Source organism: Triplophysa dalaica, chromosome 6 (assembly GCF_015846415.1).
Source record: "Triplophysa dalaica isolate WHDGS20190420 chromosome 6, ASM1584641v1, whole genome shotgun sequence".
NCBI lineage: Eukaryota > Metazoa > Chordata > Actinopteri > Cypriniformes > Nemacheilidae > Triplophysa > Triplophysa dalaica.
In genome coordinates, this window is record NC_079547.1 from 14,371,662 (window position 1) to 14,386,092 (window position 14,431).

Below are 14,431 nucleotides of genomic sequence, written 5' to 3' on the forward strand. Positions count from 1 at the left end.
TGTTTGATAAGGGTTGGAGGCTTGGAGCCTTTACAGAGCATTGTTCTGCAGGGCAAGATTTGAGGAACCCTGGTCTATTGCATTATTGTATCGATTTGTTATATTTTTTGTCTTTATACAGAATAAATATTATTAACTCTAATATAATCCAAGATTTCATGTTATACAATGTTCTTGAATACAAGTCCAGTCCATATGATATATTTTTTTAATAATAGGCTGCTCAGTACATACATACATATATACATTATTGGCTTTTTTATAATATTATATAATGGTTACCTGAAAAGCTCAAATCACATTTTATTATGATGTACAGTATGTGTAAATATAAAAAGAAAGAAACATGTTATATTCATGAAGTCTGTGATATTATATACTACAGTAAATTAAACAAACCCCTGTAAAACCAATATCTGCCAGACATGTGATAGATATAACACACTGACATTAAACCATCAAAAGGCTAAAAATTGTACATACCTAAACTGTTTAAAATGCTACAAATATGGGAGTCATTTGGTTCAGATTATTTAAACTACAGTGTGCTCCTAGAAGTCTTTATGCTGCACCCATACTAATGCTCTGGGGTCATAATAAAAAGATGAACAAAAGTCTTAAAGTCATAATGTGTCCCTTACCAGCCTGCAATTGGTCAAACAAATTCCTTATAAAGAAGCCATTAAAACAATTTATAGACAATAAAGTGCGTATTCCAAAATCAATAGAAACCCACCATACCTCATACAGTCTGTAACATGTAGTTTATAACAAAGACAATAGTTTATTTTGTGATACCTGACCTAGTAGACACTCTGAGACGTAATCTGCCACTCATCTGTCCCATTGTAAGATTGCAAGAAAACATTCAAGACGACAACAAGAGCAGCAAAGAGAAAGACAGAAGGTTCCTCTATCCTCTTAATAAGTATTGGTGTCTAAACACACAAGGTGAAAAGGCTCAGAAACAGTGATTTTGATCGTATGCTTGCATATGAGAATATTAAAGAGAGTTCAAAGTACATAACATCAGTGATGGCATCCTTCGGAACACTCACAGACATCGGAGCCTCTCACTGTAATTCATTACCCATAATGCACTTTAAACCACCTGATATTCCCACAGACCAAGGGAAATAAAAGAGATCCACTTATGTTATTTATTTTTTAACTAAAGCTTTCCCGCTATCCACAGTAAGTGCTCCCGATTCATTTAAAATAGCCAAGCATGTTCCAATTTTGTTCTGTTGCATGAACGTGTTATTGTTGGTGTATATTTAAAAGTCACTGAGGATGGAGATGTCGGCAAATTCTTTGCGATATCGATAAGAATAGAGGGCGAGCAGGAATGCCCATTTTAAACTCATGATGCTCCACATACATGACAGGAACAGACTGGTAGGATCTGTGAGAGCTGTGAACACACACACATTGAATTTCTGTCAGTTCAATGTCCTTAAGGCCACTTTTCATTTGATACAAATGCAAATGAATTTCTTTAGTTCATACCTCAATCTTGCCAAAACTATCTATGGTTGAAAGTAAACTCTGTATGACAGTCTGTTTTGAAATAGATGAACTCTACTCACATTCTTTGTGGGAGATGCCAACACACAGGAAGCAGATGAATGCTATGATTGATAGCAATGAGAAGAAGACACCTATGAATAGGAAGAACTTCAGTCCTTTCAGCCACGTTCTCCAGAAGTCCTGCATGTACATGATGTGTGTGATCAAAGCCCATAGTGCCAGAACACCTGTAGAATTATACATAAACATGAAGATTATTAAAGCGGCAATCATGCTATGTCATGCATTCTTACTTCTTTACACTGTTAAACGTGCTAGCCCCTCATGATTAACATGATCAAAATGTTAAAAACTAGTTGGACGTATGACGTAGTATTTCTGTACTTGATACACTCCACCAGCACTGCAACTTGTTTCGGAAAGTTTTTTATAATTCTGGATTCCTGTGTCGTCAAAGGGATCCGATTCCTTTATTGGCCAAAAGTACGGCTAGGGCAAAAAAGCCCACCCACGAGCCAACCGAAGAGAGAGACCCGCTTACCATCAAGGTTATCTGCGCTGAGTCAAGATGGGCTGCACTCATTATACTTGCGATGGTGAAGTTTAGGTGTGTTTGTTTGTTCACGGCATTTCAGTCTTGGACGTTATATAAATGGTGAATATAACGCTGGATTTGTAGATTGTTTGAAATAGATAGATGGCGCATCCCAGCGCTAAAAGATGCCAGACATGAACTGCACACGGTAAGTGATGCAGCGATCGTTAATGCATCGTGTCTATTTTTGCTGTACAGCACGGAGTGTTTTAAAGTGATAGCACACGTATCATGCTCAAAATGAACCGGAATTGACACAGAAATGCAGTAATTTCACCTTAAATGCATATAAATTAAGTTTACTTCCTTTTTTATTTATGTTTTTTTTTAATTAAGCAATAAAAGCATAACAGTTACCAGGAGTTGTAAAAACAATTAATCCAATTAAAATGTTGTGTAGTAGACCTACAAATATCCTACAGTGTTTATTGGGTGAGGAAGGTGCTTCTATGCAGAAAGTGACAAGCAAGTGGTCCAGAAAGTACAAGACGGCAGCGCGATGGATAACACCCGGCTAATTATTGAGGTTGAGAAATAGAAAGTCATTTTTGACCCACAGGACTGTTTTTATAAAGACATGAATGCTTAAGAAAAGGCATGGGAGGCAGTTTCATCGGTCACTGGAATGGATGGCAAGTTATTTTTAAACTCTTTTAATAGGCTAGGGTAATATAACTTCACGTCAGCATCAAGTGTTTTGAAGTACCATCCTAACATCAAAACTACGGATACAATTGCATTTAAATAGTACATTATTTTCAGCTATTGCTTTTAGCCCTGAAAAGGTTTATAATTTGTATTTCTGTGTTGTCCTACACTTAATTCAAAATCATGTTTTTTACTCTGGATACACCATGGAAGTTTATATGAATTAACCACGTGGACTAAACATAAAAATGAAAATCACAATGATGAAAATATGGCGTTTCATAAACCCTTTTTAAAGATTTACGTTCCAATCAATCATATATCGGAAATACCCATTGTTGACTGAATCACACAGACTACCCGGACCACTAGCGCGCTACAAACGTAGTATGTGTGGAAGCAGAAGGGCGCTTGACGAAACCTATACTGCATACTGCATACCCACGGAGTATGTGTGTACGTGCATAATGTACAAAACATGAAGGGATTAATGTGATGAAGTGATGCTTGCTCCTGCTGTAGTTCCGTCCCACTCTCCCCACTAGTCCCACCTCTAGCAGCTCGTGTTTTTCCGGAAATAATGGTACAGCAGTAATTTGATCAAACTAAATACTCTTCGAATATACGACGTATGCAATACTACTGTATAGGCACTCAAGATTAATATGAGATTGCCAGAAATTGCCTGTGTAAATTTATTGCTTTGTCATTCTCACATGCATGTAAACTTGCTGTTTTCCTGTTTGACTGATGACAGTGCTATTTTCCCTCAGTTCTGCATGTGCTCTTAGAATTGCAGAAGAGATTTTTGTGCTGCTAAACAATAAAGCAGAAAAAATGATAATTAAGAAATGATGTATGGTGTATGCAGTTCTTGTTACTCTCATGAATAAAACGAAATGATAAATACTGATAATGATCGCAATATTCATATTATATATTTTACAACTATTATATGAAATATGTATACAATTCTAAACCATGTAAATAAACTTGAAAAAGATAAGCAGTGGTTAAAAGTGGAACTCATTTGAAGGGCAAAGGTCACTGAGCAAAAGTGTAACACACTTGAGATGCACCCAGTCTGTTTATGAAAGTGTCAATAAAGAGTTTGAAGTGTATTTATGATTTGGTAAACACGACTGACTTGGGACAAGAAAACAAAACTGTCCACTTTCAATATTTTACCTGAGATACATTTAAATTGTAAATAGTTTGCAAATCACAGTCTGTTTTGTCTAAAAGCTAATCGATTTACAAAATACTTACACCAAGTAAAGTGACAACAAAATGATAAAGGCTCTAACGTTAGCCCTTGTTAGCGTTCCACCTAAAAGGCATTTTAGACATCATATGAGGGTTGGTTCCGAGTCCGTATATGATGTCTAAAAACGCTGTGCAAATAGTTTTCTAGAATTGAAATCACAGCCTTTATCAATTCTGTAAATTACCTGATAATCCACCCATCGCTGCTGTCCACGGCTGTTTGTAGGCTGTGTTCCACACTAGAAACGCCGAAAATCCAAAAAGCACCCCAACAAACGCGTATGCAACTTTTATGAACATCTTATTGAACGCCATAACTGCAAATATCTACACTAACATGAACAAGGAAAGTGTTACTGGAAAATCCCGAAACAACAAAGAACAAACCAGTTGACGTTACTTAAACAGTTCCTATGGAAGATCGGAAGCTCTGACCTCGGTACAGCGAGCGCTGTTCCAGCTGCAGTGCAGAGCACTAGTGATGAAATGTCAACAACAGTACTAATACCCATTTACTGTATTTTACAGCATCATATCGCCGATGGGTTTTGTTGTTGCTTTCGTTGAGGGACGGGGCACAAAATCAAAAGTAAAAATAATGCGACCGTTCATCAGAGAACAGCGACCACTACCGGTACGGAAGAAATTTAAAGGCGATTTAATATAAGACGTCACAAATAAGTTCAAAAAAATGTAATGTATTTATTTTAGCTAGTAAGTGTTAAACCACTGGCGTTGTTTTTATTTTCTTCAGTTTAAACACTATAAGTGGTACACTGTGTAATAGTGACATTTTAAACAGCGCTTTATTTGACAGTCGGTGCCGTGCATTTGTATGAAACTCCACTAGATATCGCCACCTTATTAAAGTGATAGTTCACCCAAAAATGAAAATCCTGTCATCATTTACTTGCCATCTTGTCATGTAAAACCATAACATTACATTTAGTCATTTATCCAAAGCGATGTACAAAGGAGCTAACGGCTCTTCCCAAAGCCTTAGTGTTTCGAGTCTGACGTCATCACGCAGCCGTGTTTTTGGCACGTTTAAGAATCATAAGTAGTTTAGTGGAATATCGCTCTTAAGGAGTGGTTATCTGTTTATGAGATAGATTGCCTGGGGGAAGAAGCTGCTTCTGTATCTGGATGTCCTGGTGTTTGGTGCTCTGAAGCACCGGCCAGAGGGCAACAGTTCAAAACGTTTGTGTGCTGGGTGTGTGGGGTCAATGATTATTCAGCAGAACACAAAATATTTTTGGATCAAAGTTGGTTACCGAACAGCACAGCACCATTCACTTCTATTGTAGGGACAAAAAAACATACAAGTAAATGGGAGCCAATAAACAACATTCTTCAAAATATCTTCTTTTGTGTTCTGCGAAAGAAAGTCCTACAGGTTTGAAATTACAAAATGTTTGGGTGAACTATTACTTTACCCATTACCGTTTTCCATGATGATGCTATACAATGTTGTAAAACTATGGTAATAAGTGTAAGCCAAGAATATAAACATCTGGCATAATACATAATAACAATTGCCACTGCATTAGTTATAGCTGTAGCAACTTAGGCATAACTAAATTACATCAGTTCTAATAGAATTGTAATTGTTCAGGTAATTCGTGAAAGTTCTTATATTGGCAGTAATGTTGTATAGCATACAAGTTGACCACTGGACAAATTCTTTTTCACATGTCAACTTTATTGTAGAAAAACGCACAAAATTGTATATAATTTGTTCATATATGAAACTTTTTCACAGTCATGAAATGCCTATACTCATATAAGCTATTTTTATCCTGTAAACATTCTACAAAGCTTGGTAATCTCTTGCTAAGCATAAAACTTTAACACTGTAAATAATACAATACACAACAGACAATACATTAATACTTATTTCAATAGAAAACATTTTCATTTTAAAATATTTTTTGCATAGTATACCCGTCAGTGTACTCCTGACACATTCTTGCACATGAAATTGAAGATTCTAGTAAACTTTTAAACCACACATAAAGCACAAATGCAGTACTCAGTTTAAGAACTCATAAAAGGCACAAAGAAGATCATCTAAATGTGCAGCTGTGTTTAGTCCTGAGACAAAAGGAAGCTGCAAGAACATTGTATAGGCCTACTACAGAAATCAAATCTTCTAGGATGTCTAGAACAAAGAGCAGATAGAGTTCATATTACAACATCTTGGGCACTCAAACAGGCAGTCAATATGGACATGTGGTCCATATAATGCCATCTCGTGTCCTAACCTGCATGAAGCGACTTCATGACATGTCTTAGTCAGAAGGGATTTGCCGGATCATAGTCTCCTCAACAGTGCCTGATAGAAGTGTAAGGTCCTTGTACTGAATCCAATCCTGCTCTCTCACACCCCAGACGGTGCCCTCTGGCTGCAATACAAAAATGTACTTTAATTCTGTATCTATAAACATCATGATGAACAATTAATAAAATAATTCATTAAACAAATGATTCATAATAAATTGAAACGCTTACAAACAGCGCCTACAGTGTTTAGATTGTAAAGCTGCTCATGAGCTTATAGAAAAGTTACACTTTAGGAAACATGTCTCACCTTTTCTTCATCGTCAACAAATGCAAGAATCACATCTTCCTTTTCAAACTGCAGAAGCATACCTTCATCAGAGTCCTGACATTCAAGCGCTACAGCCTAATACAAAAGCAACAAATTCATATCCAAATACACTTGAATGACAGTAAACTTTCGATAGTAGATGCTTTACCTTGTAGAGGAAGCCAGGTGGGTTTTCATAATCTTCTTTTTGGTCTTTCACAACATCCACTTCCCCCACTTTTTTGCTCCCTCCAATATTTTGATTCTCGTCTCCCTCAGTTTTCTTGGAGGTGCTGGATCGTCGAGGAGCAGGAACAGGAACGGATTCTTCTTCGTCTTCGTCGCCCAATGAGATCTTAAATTCACTGTCTACAACTGTAGATGTGTGTTGGGTGTCTTTTGGCACATATGGATCTTCAGAAGTTGCTTCAGATTCTTCATCTTCACCTCCCTCACTGGACACCAAACTCTGAATCGAATGCTTCTGACCATTCGCATGCACCATCTCCTCAGTTGTAGTTGTCATTGTGTGGTCAGCGGATGCTTCAGATTTGACCCCTTTACCCTCTGAGCACAATGATAGCCGTTTGGGTGTGTTGGGTTCGCTGTCAAATGAGTTAGACTCAGAGTCTGATATTTCAGATGTTGTGCTTCCTGTGCCCTTTGAGAGAGCATCTGAATGATTGTCCATGTGCTTGAGAGTGTCAGGCATGCTAAGCTTGCTCATGGCTGGGTTATCCGAAGGGAAGGCAGTGTTACATGGGATTGGAGCCGAAATGGTAACAGATTTTCTCTTTTTAGATTTCGAGCTAGTCACAAGAGAAAGATAAACAGAGTAAATGAAAAAATAACATCTTTCCGTTTTAAGAACTAGGCTGTGAAATAAATAGTGGCCCCAAAGGTATTTGGGCAGTTAATCACACATATAAATTCCCCAACGAAATGGAATCCGCATAATATGGTGGATCTTTTTACAGAATTAACTTTTTTGGGCTATTTTTCAATTACTGCTAAACACCTGGTCATACGTTGGACTTGTGGTTATTTTTGGTGAAAGTACAAAATCTATATAAAGTTCACACAGATGCCCTAACACTTGCAGAGAAACCACGTGTGTATTTCACCACATTAAGTCAACAGTAAAAGCAACACTTTGTTTTCAACCTTAAAAACATTAAACGTCAGAGGAGATCTGGCCAAATCAAAATTATGTGTCTAAACACTGGAAGAAGAACTCTTAACCAGACTAATTCTACTCCCTATTCTACCAGAGCAGCCTCATAGTGGCTACAACCACAATCTGTAAATTCTGAGTCGAGTTGGGACACACAGCCCCGACCATCCACTGCCTGCGGAAGAGTTTCCAAACGGCTTTTCTGCATTCTTTCTGCCGTTTGCCCCCCGGGGAAGCTTATACAGCGACAGATTTAACAACACTAGTAACAGACAATTGTGCTAATCAACCACATGGGGGGACCCATGAGCAAATGTTCCAAAGTGTCGTTTTAACATTAGTTACCATTACAAGTAATGAACACATCATTTCTGAATTCCTCTGTTTTTTTTCAAACCAAAAAACCCAAACTATTTAAACTAAACGAAGTTGTTATACCTATGCTCGGTTTCTTTAAATTAATGCTCACTTTACCGCATCTCTTGAAATACCATGTGTTTTGTACTCTAATATTTATATATATATACCAACAAGGATTAAAGTACTAGTTTAATTTTAATTCAATTTCCATTGCACCACTAAACAGAGATTAACAAATTGTGGATTAAAACTTTAACCTGCATTTAAACCGTCATATGCAATACATTTTTGTCCACCATGATGGATTTGCCGGTGTAACTAAACAGCAACAGTGTTGGACTATCATGTAAAAAGGAAATAAATAGTTTGTGCATGTAAATTAAATGTTGTTTAATTTTACTATTTGAAAACTCTCTCTGGAAAATTTGTTGATCATCCATAAACACATTTCACAAGCCTTGAGGTGTATGACAGTGCACGGATATTGCCCGCATCATTATCCAGCAGCTCGCGAGTCGAGCAGACGAGTACAGGAATCACGAGCAGGTGGACCTCTGCCGTTGACATGTGCTGGTTTTTGTGTGCTTTTTCTTGTAAAGTTGATTTGGTACAATTCAAATCGTAAAAAGCGCTATAAAAACGATCTATCATTTTATAATGATATTAAAAAATAAACTAATAACTAAATTAGTGGCATTTGATCCAAGTAGTGGTCTAAATATCCAAATATTTTTTGGAGGCTACTCAGTAAATGTACTGAATAAATAAATATTTGTGCATCTGCAGAATTCAGAAAATGTATAAATGTAGATTTTACCTGTTAAGGTCTTTCATGACGAAGGGCTTTGTGGAATGCTGATTCTCAAGCTTCTTCATTATATCATAAATGTTGTGATTCAACTAAAACATAAATCTTAAATCCATCAATCAGCTACATTCACCTCTTATCTACTCAATATATTTATTAGTCTAACTAGGATAAATACAGTAAGGAAACTGTATGACAGTGTTACACAAAACATTATTTACTTTCCAGCATCAACATTTATGCAGGTGGTCATCATAGACATAATATAGAGTGCTCCATTGTTAGAGAATTTTTCCAACGGAAGAGAAACAATGCACATATTATATATTTATAACCGCAATGCACACACAAAATATACATAATTCAACCAGATAGAAAAGGCATTCTTACCGAACTCATTTCCTTGTAAAAGACGTCCCGCAGGTTTGAGATGTTCTGGAACATTGTGACATAACAGCTTATACGGCTAAAAGCAGCAACAACTTTAAATCATTAAAAGGAACCACCATTACAAAATGGAGCATTTTACACATGTACAGAACACATCTTTTAAATATCTATTATGGAAACGCCACTTAATTTTTCTGATATACTTGATGTACGTATTTGAGTATAGAGTGCATTCAATAGAACCAAAGTATATATTAAAACCATCCATCACAATACTTCAGCTATATATTTTGGTAGAGAAACTTCTAGGACTGGATCCTAAATTGTGGCTTTAAAAAATTTGTGGAAAGTTAGAATTCAGGATTTTCTAAACTGGGACTTTTCTCAAATTGAACACATTCATCCTTATGTTGTACCAACCTTTGATAAAGAACAGGCAGTTCCTCTCTCAACTCTTTGTTAATGTCTTCAAATACCTCCTGTGCTTTATAGAACTCCTCCTCAGCCTGAGTGGACCAAAAACACCAAATATCAACACCAATTTAATGAAACTACAACTATAAACTGTAAAGATATTTGGACGAATCCTTGTCACCAAACAGTTCTTGGACCCCACTGACTACCATAATAGGAAAAGTTACAATGGTAAGTCAAAAGTGCCCCGCAACTGTTTGCTGCCCTACATTCTTCAAAATATCTTCTTTTGTGTTCAACAGAACAAACAAAATATAAAGAAAATGTACCTACTATCAATGGGGAACTGTTTGGTTATAAGCATTCTTCCAAATATCATTCTCTGTGTTCATCAGAACAAAGAAATGTATACAGATTTGGAACAACTTAAACATGAGTAAATGATGTTAGCTAACCTTGGCTACTTTGGCCTCGTCTTTCTTCTTTGTGGTCTGTAGGGCCTCCAGATGATGGCGAGCTGAATCATAATCCACCAGCTTCCTTCCCCGTTTGGCTACTCTTTCCTGCAAGAGCCCAACATGCTTAAACACATTCGAAAGAAAATGCTTCCAAAAGCATATACATTTTCAACATTTTAACAAAACTCCCACCACCCTGTATGCTGTGCTAGCTAGAAAGTAGCATTTTTGAATCAATGAGATCATCATGTGATAACACTTTATGCTATATATTTTGTAATAGGGTATTGAATTAATAACTGTAATAAACTCTTAAAGTTACAGGAATGCTTGTGATAGGAACCGTGGTTTGTGTAATGTTGAAATGTTATGATTTGCAATTCGGGAATATATTTGCTTTAAATGTACAAACTTTGACTTCTTGGAACTGTCCGGTGTAATTTTCCATTGTCCTAACTACTTGATCGTTCATCTTTTCCTCATAGTCATTCCAAAGTAGATCCTCACACTGTAATATAACCCAGAGACATGCTGAACACAGGAAATGAAGAGGGATCACATCTATGAAATCTACATTAAAAGAAATCTTACCTGCATAATGGAAGTCAGGTTTTCTACACCATCCCAGTCTGATTCATATATATCTTTAAGTGTCTGGGACAGGCGTTTGGACGACTCATGCATCGCTGATAAGCAAAGAGTGGAAAACAATACATCATGGTGACTGTGTATTCTTTTGAAATCAATATTCAATTTCTCAATAGTCCCAAATGTCTATATATATTCCCGACAAGTCATTACAAGAAACAGAGCCGTGACTGTATCGACAATAAATTATGAAATCCTCTCTTGAGCATTATGGAGTATTACGGTATTCACAACAAGCAATAAAAATGTCTCATTCTAGATCAGAAACGGAAATCTATCACATAAATAAATAGTCTGTAAACCTTAAAAAATGATAAAAGACAGTCGAACAGGGAGATGTAGTTTAGATAGTCATGACATTATTAAATCCTGTTTGAATGCCAAATACAGGTGAAACGACAAAAATACAAACACGTCTGGTCAATTTTGTTTCCATCAAAATTGTACATAATGGGTAGTCCGCCCCCCTTTAAGAGGTATTGTTGGCTATTTTTGTAGGCTTTTACACAACGACCGTTTTCACTTCCAATAATCACAAACATTCAGTTCCCCAAAACCTGAACCAGAGAAACACAGGCAGGACCATCTGTGTCATTTAATCTAATGATCGCACCAACCCACTTACTCTCACCTCGCAGCCTACAGACTAACTACTGTGAAAGTGTTAAAAGGTCTACGTTCCTCTTGACATCTGATAACTTGTAATTCCGTTATTTTCAGCTTTTCAAACAATAAAACTTTTCTCCACAACTGAATAAAGTATGATAAATCAACATTTCTGTTATTAACGATGTAGTTTTTGTTTAAAAAATGCTGAAAAGACTTGAAGTTCAACCTTTATGTATACATATAAGAATAGCTTTAAATTGCTTATTTTAAAAGTGTACCTTTAACTGCATTGTGGTAAGCCTTAACATCCTTATGAAGCTTGATTCCATCTGCCTGTTCAGAAAAAGAAATCAGCCACACGTTGTCCAAAACAAAATGTTTCCTTGAAGCTCATTGTTTCAAAAATGTTACCTTTAGACTCAAGGGCATTCTGAAGAATGTTGAGAAAGGTGTCAATTCTACTCTGCTTCAATAGGCATCTTATATGAAATGGAAAACTTTAAGTTTTCGTCATCGGTTTGAAAATAGAAATGAGTAGGGAAGTAAATGAAAGTAGTTTCCTTATGTGCTTACTGCTTACAAACAGTAATGCCCAGTTACACAGACAAGGCTTAAGGATACAGTACTCCCAGACTAAACTGAATGTTTGAGCCATCTTAACTGAAAATAAATTGACCTCAAACTGCCATTGTTTTGTCTCAAGATGCACACGGATAATGTTTTGTTTCTAAGGCATTTTTAAAGCAATTTAAAATGTCCTAATTTAACTAATGCATAGTATTGGCTGAAAGGGGTCATATGGCACAAACACTCGTATTAGACACGTAAAATTGCAAAAAAATAAAGTGTCTGAACAAAAGATGCATTCTATCTAAAAGCGAATGCTCACCCAGAACTGCATGAAACACCTCATGTAACCACACCCCCACAAATCCACGTTAGTTTGTGGTATGAGCTGCCTAAGGCCGCCCAAATGTACTCAAGTAAGTTGGGTGTACCTGCCAGTACAATTGCTTCGGAACCTGATGTTCCAAATATCGTAAGAGGCGTAACATTTCTGTCACACGCTTGCAGTATTCGACCAATCACTATGCACTGGTTATCTGGCCAATCATAGAACACCTCGCTTTACAGAGCGATGAGCTCTGTAAAAAACCTGCGTGTTTCAGAGAGACGGTACAAAGAGGAGATACAAACATGCATGGTTTGTGGAAAATACAGCGTTTTTTAACCTAAATAGTGTATACACATTGCATTACAACTAAAACAAACCATAATATTCGTTTTAGCCATGTCATATGACCCCTTTAAGAAAAGCCTTGTCTGTGAAACCACAGGATTTAAGTAATGCTTCAGCACCAGGGGTCCATGGCTCAGATATTTTTATTATCATATGTCAACCCATATTTGTCATAATAATGTTATTTCAGGAAATTATTATACATTGTTAATAATAAAATCAAACTTTTAATACTAGGGTATCCCTGGGTTGACCGAGAGGGGGTCCCTGGACAGAAAAGGTTGACAACCCAAGCTTAAACAATAGAGTAGACTAAACAAAGACCGAAAGAAAGAATACACGTCTGAGTCACATTGAAACATTTTCTTAAGGTGGAGTTTCCTATGATACGGCAAGTCCAATAATGATTCTATCAGTGTACAAACAATACACCTAACCCAATAAAGTCCCTTTAAATAACAACAGTCATTTTACAGACTTGTCATGTACAGCCATGACTTGCTTAGGGGAAAATTCCATCTCCTCTTTAATGACACTGTCACAACATGTACCTGCTGTCTGTTCAGGTTGTTAGCGCAATCTTCAAACTGCTCATCTTTCGTCTCCATGGTTTTCCCCAACTTCTGCAAAACCTGTAGGTCAACACACACCAATGAAATTATTTCAGATGGAGGATCAGGAGCTGTCACTGTATGCCTCCTAAAAAATGCCTCAACCGCCGGTTTCACATTTGCTGTATATTTAAAGCATTGCAGCAATTCCTCATGACAGGATTGTTTGCGGTGGGATGTTCTCAACAATAAAAACACAAGGCCATTGTTCGTGTAAGTTTATAAACTGTAGGCTACTACAAGACTAAACACTAAAATCAAGATGAGAGGACAGAGGCAAGGGAGGAAGTTGTTGAGGGCAGGAAGTGGCAGTATGTGTGCTCTTAAAACTGCATTTCAAACAGCTTTACCTAACTCAAACTTAACTGTAGCAAACCATTCATTACCAATTTCTTTGGGAATGAAATATATATTATTCAAGCATCAATATGCACGCACAAACACAAACACATCACTCACACAGGACAGCGTGCTGAACTTTATTACCACACCTACCTTCTCCTGAGCGCGGTTCATTGATTTCTGAAAGCGTTTGGCCAGGATGCCAGCTCCCGTGCCGAGGTTACCCCCAATGTTTGCACCAAGTTTTCCTTCTGCCATCTTCACTCTGATCAACTGGCACACACGAGCGCGTTTCTCTTTAATGTCTAAGCTCTTCCTTCTAAAAAAACTGACGGTTCCTGGGCGGAGTGAGAAAATAGAGGGGTGTGATGGCAAAGAGTGACACATACACTCGTTTCCACTTCTATCAAGGGAAGTTGCGTAGGCTGTTAGTTTAACTCGGGACTCACCGATCGAGCAACATTCCCTTGTCTTGCCCTAACGTGTTTGGATTTCAGCTGATATAGATACATGTGACGTATCACCCAGTCAACTAGTGGTACTAAGTACTTTACTTTTACCAAACAATGACAAGTGAGACTGTTGTTGAGTTTTACTTTGTTTGTCGGTTTCAACGTGGCTGGATCGTTTATAAAGCCACGTAACTGATGATCGGTAGATTTCTGTTGGACACCACTCTGGAAACTCTGAATGTTATCAAACGCTTGATTTGTAAGTAAGGGGTTTTCCACAGGACAAGAACTCGTGT

General features: G+C 37.1%; 2 protein-coding genes across 2 annotated transcripts; both read right to left on the reverse strand.

Annotated features, from left to right (window-relative positions):
• Positions 1 to 190: 190 nt before the first annotated feature.
• On the reverse strand, positions 191 to 4,646 carry slc48a1b (solute carrier family 48 member 1b). The gene is made up of 4 exons (XM_056750593.1): positions 4,475 to 4,646; positions 4,225 to 4,366; positions 1,590 to 1,757; positions 191 to 1,414 (listed from the first exon to the last, which is right to left on the reverse strand). The coding sequence occupies exons 2-4, from the start codon at positions 4,352 to 4,354 to the stop codon at positions 1,278 to 1,280; spliced, it is 435 nt and encodes a 144-aa protein (XP_056606571.1). The 5' UTR covers positions 4,355 to 4,366; positions 4,475 to 4,646; the 3' UTR covers positions 191 to 1,277.
• A 1,074-nt stretch (positions 4,647 to 5,720) lies between these two features.
• bin2b (bridging integrator 2b) lies at positions 5,721 to 14,022 on the reverse strand. The gene is made up of 12 exons (XM_056751225.1): positions 13,837 to 14,022; positions 13,282 to 13,362; positions 11,769 to 11,823; positions 10,825 to 10,919; positions 10,646 to 10,741; positions 10,231 to 10,338; positions 9,782 to 9,867; positions 9,362 to 9,437; positions 8,981 to 9,063; positions 6,799 to 7,438; positions 6,630 to 6,725; positions 5,721 to 6,444 (listed from the first exon to the last, which is right to left on the reverse strand). Exons 1-12 carry the CDS (start codon positions 13,939 to 13,941, stop codon positions 6,331 to 6,333), a joined length of 1,635 nt encoding a protein of 544 aa, XP_056607203.1. The 5' UTR covers positions 13,942 to 14,022; the 3' UTR covers positions 5,721 to 6,330.
• Positions 14,023 to 14,431: the final 409 nt, after the last annotated feature.